The following is a 12,474-nucleotide window of genomic DNA, read 5'->3' on the forward strand; positions in this document are numbered from 1 at the left end:
TGTACATGCATTATGTGCTCAGTCATGACTGATCTGAGGATTTTTTTAATCTAATGGTTATATGTGGATATTAACTAGTTTCATCATTCTTGGTTAATTTTCCCATATACTCAGTGGGAGTTTGGCTCTGGGTCTTATTTCTGGAATGCTTTCTTGGATTACAGTTTTACACATCAATGCTAGTCCTGTTTGTCCTTCGTCAGACCCTCCAGTTATATGTATGTTCAGTCTTCTTTGCCACTTTAATCACTTGTTTTCTGATTTTTTTTTCTACCTTTCTCTTTATATTCTTGGTTGTCTTCCCCCTTTCTTCAACATTCCTTATTAAATTTCATTCAAATTTTCTCCCTAGAGCACTTTATAATTGTCTTCATTTCTGATATGTGATTTTGTTCCTCACATTTTAATTCAGTCACCACTAACTTTTACTTCTTCCTATTTTATGTCTATTCCGTTATTCGTTTCTGATTTTTCACAATTCAAATGATTTGAGGCTACTGAACACAACTGCAGGGTGATCATCTGCTGAATGAACTCTTACTCTGAAAGGAGTTTTGTTGAAGTTTTTCACTTTCATTTTTGGTTTTCTAATTTTAGTAGCTTTATATAGATAAACTACTTGTATCTGAATGAACAGGTTGGCAGTTTTGATGGTGAACAAGATTCCCAGTTCAAGAGCACCCTCTTCTGTCAGTATAACAAAGTGTTATTTAGTTAATGGGTGTCTTGATATTAGAGTGCTAGGGAAAGGGGTATGACGACCTTCAAATTTTTGTTTTTATCTTGCAAACACATAAATTTATCTCTTTCTTTATTCTTCCCTCATTTCATAATTTCCAAAGGTGCCTCAATAACCTCAGATATGCAGATGACACCACCCTTATGGCAGAAAGTGAAGAAGAACTAAGGAGCCTCTTGATGAAAGTGAAAGAGGAGAGTGAAAAAGTTGGCTTAAAGTTCAACATTCAGAAAATGAAGATCATGGCATCCAGTTTCATCACTTCATGGGAAACAGATGGGGAAACAGTGGCTGACTTTATTTTGGAGGGCTCCAAAATCACTGCAGATGGTGATTGTAGCCATGAAATTAAAAGATGCTTACTCCTTGGAAGGAAAGTTATGACCAACCTAGACAGCATATTGGAGAAGGCAATGGAAACCCACTCCAGTACTCTTGCCTGGAAAATCCCATGAACAGAGGAGCCTGGTAGGCTGCAGTCCATAGGGTCGCTAGGAGTCGGACACAACTGAGCAACTTCACTTTCACTTTTCACTTTCATGCATTGGAGAAGGAAATGGCAACCCACTCTAGTGTTGTTGCCCGGAGAATCCCAGGGATGGGGAGCCTGGTGGGCTGACATCTATGGGGTCGCACAGAGTCGGACACAACTGAAGCGACTTAGCAGCAGCAGCAGCAGTAGCAGCAGCAAACAGCATATTAAAAAGCAGAGACATTACTTTGTCAAGAAAGGTCTGTCTAGTCAAGGCTATGGTTTTTCCAGTAGTCATGTATGGATGTGAGAGTTGGACTATAAAGAAAGCTGAGTGCTGAAGAATTGATGCTTTTGAACTGTGGTGTTGGAGAAGACTCCTGAGAGTCTCTTGGGCTGCAAGGAGATCCAACCGGTCCATCCTAAAGGAGATCAGTCCTGGGTGTTCACTGGAAGGACTGATGTTGAAGCTGAAACTCTGATACTTTGGCCACCTGATGCAAAGAGCTGACTCATTTGAAAAGACCCTCATGCTGGGAAAGATTGAGGGAGGAGAAGAAGGGGACAACAGAGGATGAGATGGTTGGATGGCATCACTGACTCAATGAACATGAGTTTGAGTGAACTCAGGGAGTTGGTGATGGACAGGGAGGCCTGGCATGCTGCGGTTCATGGGGTCGCAAAGAGTCGGACATGACTGAGCGACTGAACTGAACTGAAAGGTGCCTCTCTCTTCCTTTAAATCTTTTCTTCCCAAGAAGGAATACCCTTCTATGACTGTCTTCTTGATTCTTGTACATGTTTAAATCTCCCCTCTGAACTAACTCTTCTAAACTAACAGGACTCTTTTCCAATATTTTCACTCTTACAGTGAACTTTCTCTCTGAGTGGTTTCTTCTAAATTCCATTCTCTTTCTTCTGAGCAGCATCTCGACACTTTCGACACTTTTTCTAGCTCTCCACAGAGACTTATAGCCAAAACTCAAGAAATAGTCCAACTAGAAAGTGGTATTTATTGTTCCACTCATTTTTATAGTAAGTTTATGGTTTCCTGTCTTCCAGTTACAATAAACGCATGGAGTTGGTAGGTTTTTTTTTTTTCTTCTTATTGACCTACATACAGTTTTTCAAGGATGTGTACAGTTTTGGATTTAGAAGACCATGACTACCCAGAAATACCACCTTCCCCACCGCCTTTTTTTCTTAAAAAAAAAAAAAAAAATATTTTAAGACTTTTGTTCTCTGGCCAAATTCCATTACTGGCCAAATAGCCATTCTGATCCAATGGATACAGTCACAAAAGCATACTGATACACAAAGATGTTTTCTGCATCACTACTGTAAAAGCAAAAACTACAAAAGATTAAACTGTCTATCAGTACAGTGATGCTTAAATAACGTTCCATCCATACAATGGAATAATATACATTCATCACAATGAATAAGGTAAATTTGTATGCCATGATTGGGAAAGAAAGTGAAAACCAGCAAGGTATGCAAGTGTCTGTAATAATTTTTTCCAGTTAAAAGTAAATATATTGACACATATTTGTCATATAATTTGTTTTCTGAAAAGATACACAAGAAACTTAATAGTAGTTACCTCTGAGAAAGACTGATAAGGAGAGAAAAAATTTGCATTTCACCTTGCATGTTTCTATACTGTTTTCTCCTTTGTTCATATTACTTACTTTTATTTTAAAAGGATTAAGAGAGTGTAGCAGAGACTCCTAAGTATCCACCAAAAATCCAGCTTCCATTTCTACCACTGTAACAGAAACGACGGCCAAATGGCCCTATTTCCTAACCTTCCCTGCAGTTGTATGTGATTTTATCAAAATTAAAGAAAATATATATTAGACTTCTGGTTCAAAAATCTGAGAAGGGGAAAAAATGATTAAATGAAAGGAGAAAAGGAGTTAATATAAAAGCAAAAAACAGCCTTAAAAAAGAAAAAACTCTGAAAGTTGACCCTTCAAAATACCTCAATAAAATATTTCAACTACTAGGTAACTGTCAAGAAAATACAGAATACAAAATGTCAGAGGAGAAAACTACTGAAACGGATTTTGCTGATCTGAGACTATATAACCCTACATAACCCTATGCAGGTAAAATTAAAAATCTGGATGAAATAGAGAGTCACAGAGAAAAATTTATATACTTTACCAAAACGGACCCCAGCAAAGATAAAGTTTAGAGACATTAGCATTAAAGAGCAGAGGAAGTTATCAAAAAGCCACTCCTCCATCAAAAAAAATAATAATAAAGCATTAGGCACTGACAATTTTATGAGAATTTCTCCCACATTTTTAAAGAGGAGAAAATCCCAATGCTATTTCAGTTGTTCAGTCCATAGAAAAAGAAAGAAAACTTGCACATTCTTATTATGGCACTTTATGAACTGAACTGTGTACCCCCTCCCTCCAAATTCATATGTTGAAACCTAACACCCAGTGTGATTATACTTGGAGACGGGACCTTTAAGGAGACAAAGTAAACAAGGTCATAAAGATTCAGGCCCTAGTCTGAAAGGACTGGTGTCCTTTTAAGAGGAAGAACACTTGGGCAGCGTTCACTCAAGCTCCGTGTATGCACGACTGTGATGTGGGCTTCCACTCTCAGTATGGACTCAGAGACGCGAAAGTTTTGTTTTCTTTTTTGCCAAAATCATATAACAGAATGATCATATCAGAACTATTTGCAATAGCCTCAAACCAGAATTATCCAAATGCCCATCAACAGTAGATAAACTGTGGTCTGTTCATACAAAAGATGAAGAACCACGGCAACAATATACACTGCACCAATGCAGACGAATTCCAATTGTCATGTTGAATCAAAGTAGCCAGACAGGTAAGACCACACACTACATGACTCCATTCCTATAATATACAAAACCAAGAAAAACTAAACTATGCTATTAAAAGTCAGGATGGTGGTTTCCCTGAAAGGTTTAGGGGGAAACAGTGCCTGGAAGAGAACACCAGGGAGGCTTCTCTGTTTCTCTATGTGATGCATTTGAGCTACTCTACATAATTTTGCTTTGTTTTTAGAAGACTTGTAATTGTAAAAAAAAAAAAAAATAATAATAATAATAATAATGGTTACCTCTGTAACTATACCCATGTAATGCTCTTGGTCCCCTGGAATTAGCAATTGGAGAAGTCATCAGGAGGGCTGCCATTCAACAGAGGGACAAAACCAGAAGCCAGGTTCCAGAGAGGAATAAAGGAAGAAGAGACACGAGGAGATGAAGGAAAAAGGGAGAAAAGACTGTGGACAGCAGTTAAGCAGAAATACAGGTAAAGAGGGGCACGTTTTAGCAGACAAGAAGTCCATACATGTTCAAACACATTGACTGCCCAGAGGAAAGAGTTATGAGAGGGAGAAGTCAAACCAGGTAAGAAAGCAAGAGGCCAGATAGACAGGGATGAAGCAAGGAGCCCCGGTGAAGGCACCTCATTTCCTGAGCCTGGGGAGATACGATGTAGGGGGTTGGGAAGGGATGGTGGAGGGGAGAAATGGAACCTATGGGGCTCGAGGAACCTGATGCTCTTAATTTTCTCCATAAAGGAAATGCCAATGTCATGTGATCCGAGTGCAGAGTAGACATGAAAGTTAGGGTTTGGATCAGGAAGAGTGAAGAAGATAAGACCAGGGGCTGAGGGGAGGTTCACAGCACATATTCAAGCCAGGGGCCAGAGAGGCACACCGAGGGCCCAGCTCAGGCTGGAGCAAGGCTCCAGGGCTTCCCCCCAGCAGGCTAGCAACACGGGTGGATGGGCAGATGACTGCAGCCTTGAACCAGGGATGGGGCTCCATAGGATCAAAGGAGAATCGGGGCACTGATAACAAAGATCCCATTTTACCTTATTCACTGTAGTTTTGGACCTAAAATTACCCACGCTGGGTATGCTTTTGTTCTCTGAATGTCTTACCCGGAGGTGAGGTTGCCAAGGTAAAGTTTTGTCCATCACAGTGTCACTAAGAACAGGGCAGAGTCCAAGCTGGGCCAGGAAGGAAGTTTCCAGAAAGCGTGGAGGGCTCCAGAAGAAAGGGAAGGACAGAGACAGTGAGAGACAGACAGGACAACTGTGAGGTGCAGAGAGTAGTGAAGGCCAAGGTCAGAGGAGGGCATGCTGGAGGAAGAGGGCTCACATGGTGCTCAGCAGGCAATGATCCCGGCAACAAGGATCAGCTGCTGACTCACGCCGGCTTCCCACAGCACGGGGGAGAAGGAACAGGTCCCTGGGGGAGCCAGGGCCTTGGGAGAGGCTGTCCCCACAGAGCCACCTGGGCTGAATTAAGCAAGAAGAGCTGAGAGCTCAGAGCACACAGGGAAGCACACAGGAAGGAGGGAGACAATGGCCATGGACAGGCGCCTCCAGTTCACTCCAACACTGTCCTCTTCACTTAATGAGCCAGGAACCCACTACACCAAGAAAAAGGTACAAAGGACTCCTGTGCTCCTCAGACCTACAAACATGTCCCTCAACTATGTCACAGGATGCCTCGTGAACTCTCCTTTCTCTAGAGAAACAAAACGCCCTCTGAGCATGAGACCCCAAACAGAAGTGTGTGAAGAGTCAACCCACCTCAGCTCCAGGCTCTGGACACATGGCCCCACAGAGTGCCAGCTCAGGACCTCTGGGCTCTGCTGGCCCAAGTGCTGCCCCTCCCTCAGGTCCATCTAAGCCAGCAGGGTGGCCACACCCGCTGACTCTTCCCACAACATGTTCCTCTGTGCCCTGGCTCTGCGCCACCCCATGCCCTGCCTGTGGTGCCTGCTCTGAAGGCGTGTGGGTCCTGCACTTCCTCACTGAGCCAAAGCACCAGGACATGCACACTGCCAAGCCAGCAGACAGACAAACAGATGTGGGACTCACAGCATGTATGATGTCCACCATGTTGTAGGCTTTGGTAGATTCCAAAGGGACAATTGTGTCAAGCTCAGGAACCAGACGGTCACTTTGGGTAGAAAGAGAAGTAGATTTAATCAACATGGAAGAGCCGGTTGCCTTCTGTGGGTGGTGGGGGATAGGAGAGGGAAACGGGGGAGACAGAGTGTGTAGGGGCTGGACTGATTTTGTCTCTGCTGGGCTTGCAAAGCAGTCCCCAAAGATACATTCCTATGCTACCACCACATTAAAATGAACCTGAGCTTGATATTAACCCAGAAGATCTTCCCATTTTCATTTAGAGGGAAAAAACAAGCTTATTTCCCTAAATGTGGTGATGCCTTCATTTATCCTCTGAACACTTCCTACATTCCAGGGACTGTACAGGGCACTAAAAGACATGTAGTGAACAAGACAATGCCCGTCCAATTTGTCTTGTGGGAACAAGACAATTCCCACGCTGGGGTTTTGGGCATCACCCCACCCAGTAACAAAGGCCTCCTTTACTGTTCATTCGCTGTTTACTCAGACACATACAGCTTCCCTGGGACTGAAGAGAAAGCAGCTATGGCTGGGCCAAAGCAGGCTATTCAGACATGTGTAGGCCCTTGGTCTGTAACACCTTCAAAGATGCCCTAAACTTTTTGAGAACCCACACACAGTGCAGAGGCTCGGAAAAGGAGACTGTGCCCACTGCTCTAGGCCTTGTGACCACCCTCCCTTTCATGACCACACACAGTGGGCCACTGGTCGGGTCCCCTGAGGAGTAAGGCAGGCAGACAGGGAGGGGTCCTGGGGACATGACTCTTCAGAGCAACTCTGGCCCAGACACAGCCCAGAAGGTGGGAGCCCAGGTCCACCCACAGCGGAGGGTCTGAAAATGGCTTCTTCTCAAGGGGCACAATTTCAAATCCTTCTGCAGAAGTCGTGTAAGCCAAGTGAGCGCTTCAAAATCAGAGAGGAAACAAAGTGGAGAAGTAAGCCGCCAGAGGTCTGGAGCAGTGGTTCCCCAGCTGGGCGTCTGGTTTACTCTGTGGCGTGCCCCCACATCAGACAGTGGCCCAAATAAGCAAGAAGGAAAGTGGAGAAGGTCTCCACAGGGTGGCCAGCAACACGGCCTTCCCTAGGGCTGCCCCAGCTTCTGGCCACAAGCAAGTGTGCATAAGCACATTTCCTAAAGGGCACGCTGTCTGTATCAGTTCACACTGATTTACTTCATGTTAATACAAACAAACAAAATCTATCTCAATTCTGAACAAATTAAGACTGCCAGAAATAATATTTTGGGGCCCCATTTTTTTTATTCCCAAGCTACTTATCAGGTATTACAGAGAGGAAAAAGGAAAATAAAAATAAAATCTTTTGGGACTTCACTGGCAGTCCAGTGGTTAAGACGCCACACTTCCACTAAAGGGAGCACAGGTTCAGTCCCTGGTTGGGGAACTAACATCTCGCATGCCACACAGCATGGCCAAAAATAAACTCTAAAAGAAAAAAAATTTTAATAAATAAATGATATCTTTCTTGGCTTCTGTACCCAGACATGCCACCACCATGCCTACACCTGACTCCACTCCACAGTCTACTTCCAGTTGCCCACCAGGGCAGATCCTGGAGATCCAGCCAGAGCAGGGGGACCAGAGAAGGACTCCAACCTGCAACTCACCTGGGGTCATGGCACTCAAGGACAGGAGCTGGGTCCTGATTGCTGAGAGGCAGGTAGTTGAAGAACTCCCGGAGATTACACAAGGCATCAACGTCATTCTCAAAAGCCCTGTGGGCCACACCTGAGAAGACAGGGAGGATGTGATGAGCCAGGGCGCCTGTCAGCCCAGAGACACAGCTTCATGCCCACCTGCCCCTTCTAGGGCAGGCCGGCTGACAGCCCTGTTGCTGCCTGCCTCCACTGAGGATGGCACCCCACCACATGCCTTCAGGCTGATCCTCAGTCTATGCAGCCTGTTTCTTCTGCTTTGAATCTACACCCCTACAGAGGTCACTCCTTATACAAGTTTTTGCCCTAATATCACCTAGTCACTGGGGTTTCCCCTGGCCCCTCTCTCAAACGCAGCCCACTATGTGAATTATATCTCAATAAAGCTATTAAAAAAATAATAAAAAAATATATATATATATATATATATGTGTGTATGCATGTAGAGCATCTTTTGGGTCTTACTCTAAGACTACAGAGCTAAGTGCATCAGACACAGCCCAAGAGCCTAAGATTCAGGATACCAAATGATGCTTTTAAAGCTAAAATTATGTTATAGAAGAAAATATAATGTCACAAACAGTCATTCATTACATTAAGCTGTCAAATGAAAAAACAGGCCACAAATGAACATTATACACCTGTGTTTGAGTATGCAGTTGTATACTCACATCCATCTGCACAAAAAGACTGCAGGGTATAACCAAAAAGTGAATGGTGTTTATCTTTGGGTATAAAATTCCTAGTGATTTTTATTCCTATAGTTTCTAAATTGTCTACTATAAACATATAATACCATTGCAGTCAGGAAAAAAATTGCATATTTCATCAAATCTAAGACTCCATCAAGACTCAGCATTATTTAGGGTGGGATGGATTGTGAGATTGGAACTGATAAATAGACACTACTATATATAAAATAGATAACCAATGAGAACCTACTGTATAGCACAGGGAACTCTGCTCAGTGCTCTGTGGTGACTTAAATGGGAAGGAAATCCAAAACGGAGGGGATTTATGTATACATATAGCACACTCACTTTGTTCTACAGCAGAAATGAACACATTATAAAACTATACTCTAATTAAATAAATACATACATTTTTGAAAACACCATGGTTAATTTCCAATCATGGTTTTAATTTAAGAACTTCTGCACTGTGATCTATAAATCTAAAATAAAATCAAGACTACAAACAAAGGGGAAAAAAAGTCGCAACATTATTTTATATTCCAGTAAGAAAAAAACTGCTGCCAATTGAGCCCTGAGATAGGAATGTGACAAGCTGTGGGTCAGCAGTGAGAAGTGTGCTGGCCAGAGAGCTGAAAGGACTCTTTCAGGGGTGAGAAAAAGGGGTGTGTCAAGGTGACCCCCACCCAAGATAGGGGAGGAACAACTTCTGTGGGTAGGGGGAATCAAGAGATCTGACTTTTATTTTTTAAGCAGATTTCATCAAATGTTAAGACCTCACGGACATTAAGACATACCTCGACTATATGTACACTAAGAAAGAAATGCTGACAATCAAATGATGACCCAATGCCTTACGCACAATACAGCGAGGTGCAGATCATCCACCAGCCCCTCGATGCTCTGAAATCTCTCAAAGAGGCAATTTCTCCCATCTTCAGTTACACTGCTTGCTGTGTGGTACGCAGTACTTTCACAACTTGAGGTCTTTTGCCAAGGAATTATGGAATTCCAATCATTATTCCAACAACTGTCTTCTCTAATACCAGATTCATACTCTGCTCCCAATTACATGCCTCTGTGTATAAACAGCATCTTTCAATGGTGAAAGCAAAGGATAATCTTCCAGCATATGTGACACTTAACCTTAAGGAGGTGAAAAGCTATGACCGAGCTTATGAACACACGGGTCTTGACCATGTGCTCACTGGCCAATGGTGACTGGTAAGATGCTGCTGCTGCTACTAAGTCGCTTTAGTCGTGTCCAACTCTGTACAACCCCATAGATGGCAGCCCACTAGGCACCTCCGTCCCTGGGATTCTCCAGGCAAGAATACTGGAGTGGGTTGCCATTTCCTTCTCCAATGCATGAAAGTGAAAAGTGAAAGTGAAGTCGCTCAGTCATGCCCGACTCTTAGCGACCCCATGGACTGCAGCCTACCAGGCTCCTCCATCCATGGGATTTTCCAGGCAAGAGTACTGGAGTGGGTTGCCATTGCCTTCTCTGATGACTCTTAAAACATATCCCAACTTTGGAGTAAAAGAAGTCCCACACCAAGGGACTTCCCTGGTGTGGTCCAGTGGCTAAGACTCCCCACTCCCAATGCAGAAGGCCTGGATTCAATCCCTGATCAGGGAACTAGATCCCACATGCCACAACTAAAGATCCTGCTTGCCTCAACTAAGACTCAGCATAGCCAAATAATTATTTTCTTTTTAAAAAGTCACATCAAAATGCAATTTTTTAAGTTCAACTATATGCACATGAATCATAATTCTTACAGCCATCATTCTAGTTAGTTCAACATTTTCAAAGACTAGAAAAGCATTAGAAGTACCCCATTAGTTAACGAGTTTGAGATATAAATCCACATTTATTACTATCTGTAGATAATACATCACACTACAGTCTATTCAAATAAACTCTGTCGATAAAGCGATATTTGTAACAGACTGTCAGCTCTAGCAACGCCTCCTCTCCGTGTCTGACGACAGTGAGGTGAGCCTCAAGGCCCCTCACCTGACATGGTGGTGTGGGTCCTGGCACCCCCGAGTTCCTCCTGAGTAACGTCCTCATTGGTGACAGACTTCACAACGTCAGGGCCAGTGATGAATAAGTAGGAGGTGTCCTGAAACCAGAGAATTCCAGAAAGTTCAGTCTCAGAGAAGGTGGTGACATGGTGGCAGAACCAGGTTAGGATACGCTCACAGATGCCTAACCAAAGTAAAGAGCCATGTTTTCCCTGCCTTGCCATCAAAAAATCTTTGTTGCCTGGTTCTCTCTCAGCAGAATGACCTGTAGTATAGCTAACATTTCAGGGTCACTCATCTGTAGGGCCACACCCTAACAAGCGGCCCTGGTGCAGACCTTGCTATGCACTAAGGACTTTTCTAAGCACTTCACCAGACTCTGTCATTAAAGCCTAGGTACTATTATCACCTTATTTACAGATGAAGAAAGGCACTGGTCTGCAGCTCGCCTAAAATGAACCAGTCACTTTAAGTGAAGCCATCTGGAGATAATGATAATAATCAATGTTTGGTGTTCTGAGACACTGATAGGCTTTGGTTTCTAGTTTCTAACTTAAAGATAATAAAGACATATTATAAAATATTTAACCAGAATAGGGGATACAGTGGAATGTAAGTCTACATGCCAGCCCTTATTTCCAGGCCTCCAATTTCCATCCCCAAAGGCAACTGCTGTCAGTTTCTCTGACATCCATGCATATGGGAGCATTTATATATTTTTTCCTTCTTATTTTCTCTCTAGCACAGTGCCCCACACACTGTTCTGGAACTTCCTGATGATCATTCCACATGAGGATAGTAAAATACGTATCACATATTTACTGCTGTCACCTACTGATGGTCTTTTAGATTGTTTCCAGAGTTTTGCTATAGCAAGCAATCTTGCAATAAATATCTTACTACAATTTTCTGTCAACTCACTGTTCATGTTCTTTGCCTATTTTCTTACTGGATAGATGTTTTTATGTAAAGGACATCAGTGCTTAGATTATTACCTGTGTGTATCAATCTTTATTTTATGGCTCTGTGTTTGGAATCTTGCTAGAATGGCCTAGCTAGAGAGGTCTCTCTTCTCCACTCTACACATGGACTCAAACATATGTTCATAAGAGCATGACTTGTAACAGCCAAAAATTAGTAACAGCCCAATTCCATCAACAAGTGAATCTCAAAATAATTATCCTAAGTGAATGAAACCAGCCCCATGTCACAAAACAAACAAAAAGAGAGTACACAGTGGACCTCCCTAGTGGTCCAGTGGTTAAGAGTCCACCTGCCAATGCAGGCGACATAGGTTCAATCCCTGGTCCCGGAAAATTAGTCCTGCAACTAAGCCCAAGGACCGCAACTACTGAAACCCACATGCATAGAACCCACGCTCCGCAACAAGAGAAGCCACCACAATGAGAAGCATGTACCCACAGCTAGAATAGGCCCTGCTTGTCGCAACTAGAGAAAGCTCATGCACAGCAACAAAGACTCAGTTTTTTAGAAAACTGTGAATGAAAAAAAAAGTACATACTTTTTGTACATATTTTGTACATACAAAATATTATTTTGTAAAATGTCATTTTGTATGATTCTGTTTATATCAACATAATATTATAAAAAAATGCAAATTAATCTAGTGTGATAAAAAGCAGATGAACCTGAGGACAGGGCTGGGAGGTAGGAAAGAATGAATTACAATGATACAAGAAGACACTTTGGGAAGTAATGGCTATGTTCATTATCTTAATTGTGGTCATAGCTTCATGGCTATAAACATACATCAAAAAACTCTTAATTACACAACTTAAATGTGTACAGTTCACCATATATCGATTATATCTCAAAGTTGTAAAATATGTGGAAATGCAAAGGGTCAAGAATATCCCATATCCATATGACTTAAAGAAAATAAGGGGGAACAACTTGTTGTACCA

General features: G+C 42.6%; 1 protein-coding gene across 1 annotated transcript in view; it reads right to left on the bottom strand.

The window, feature by feature from the left end:
• Positions 1–12,474, bottom strand: part of PCCB (propionyl-CoA carboxylase subunit beta) — a 95,162-nt gene that overhangs the window by 44,262 nt on the left and 38,426 nt on the right. The window contains exons 7-9 of the mRNA XM_005889896.3: positions 10,539–10,647; positions 7,779–7,899; positions 6,101–6,182 (exon numbers count right to left, since the gene is read on the bottom strand). Of these exons, the coding sequence (XP_005889958.1) occupies positions 6,101–6,182; positions 7,779–7,899; positions 10,539–10,647 (312 nt within the window). The remainder of the gene's footprint in view (positions 1–6,100; positions 6,183–7,778; positions 7,900–10,538; positions 10,648–12,474) is intronic.

This window comes from Bos mutus, chromosome 1, assembly GCF_027580195.1.
Source record: "Bos mutus isolate GX-2022 chromosome 1, NWIPB_WYAK_1.1, whole genome shotgun sequence".
Lineage (NCBI taxonomy): Eukaryota > Metazoa > Chordata > Mammalia > Artiodactyla > Bovidae > Bos > Bos mutus.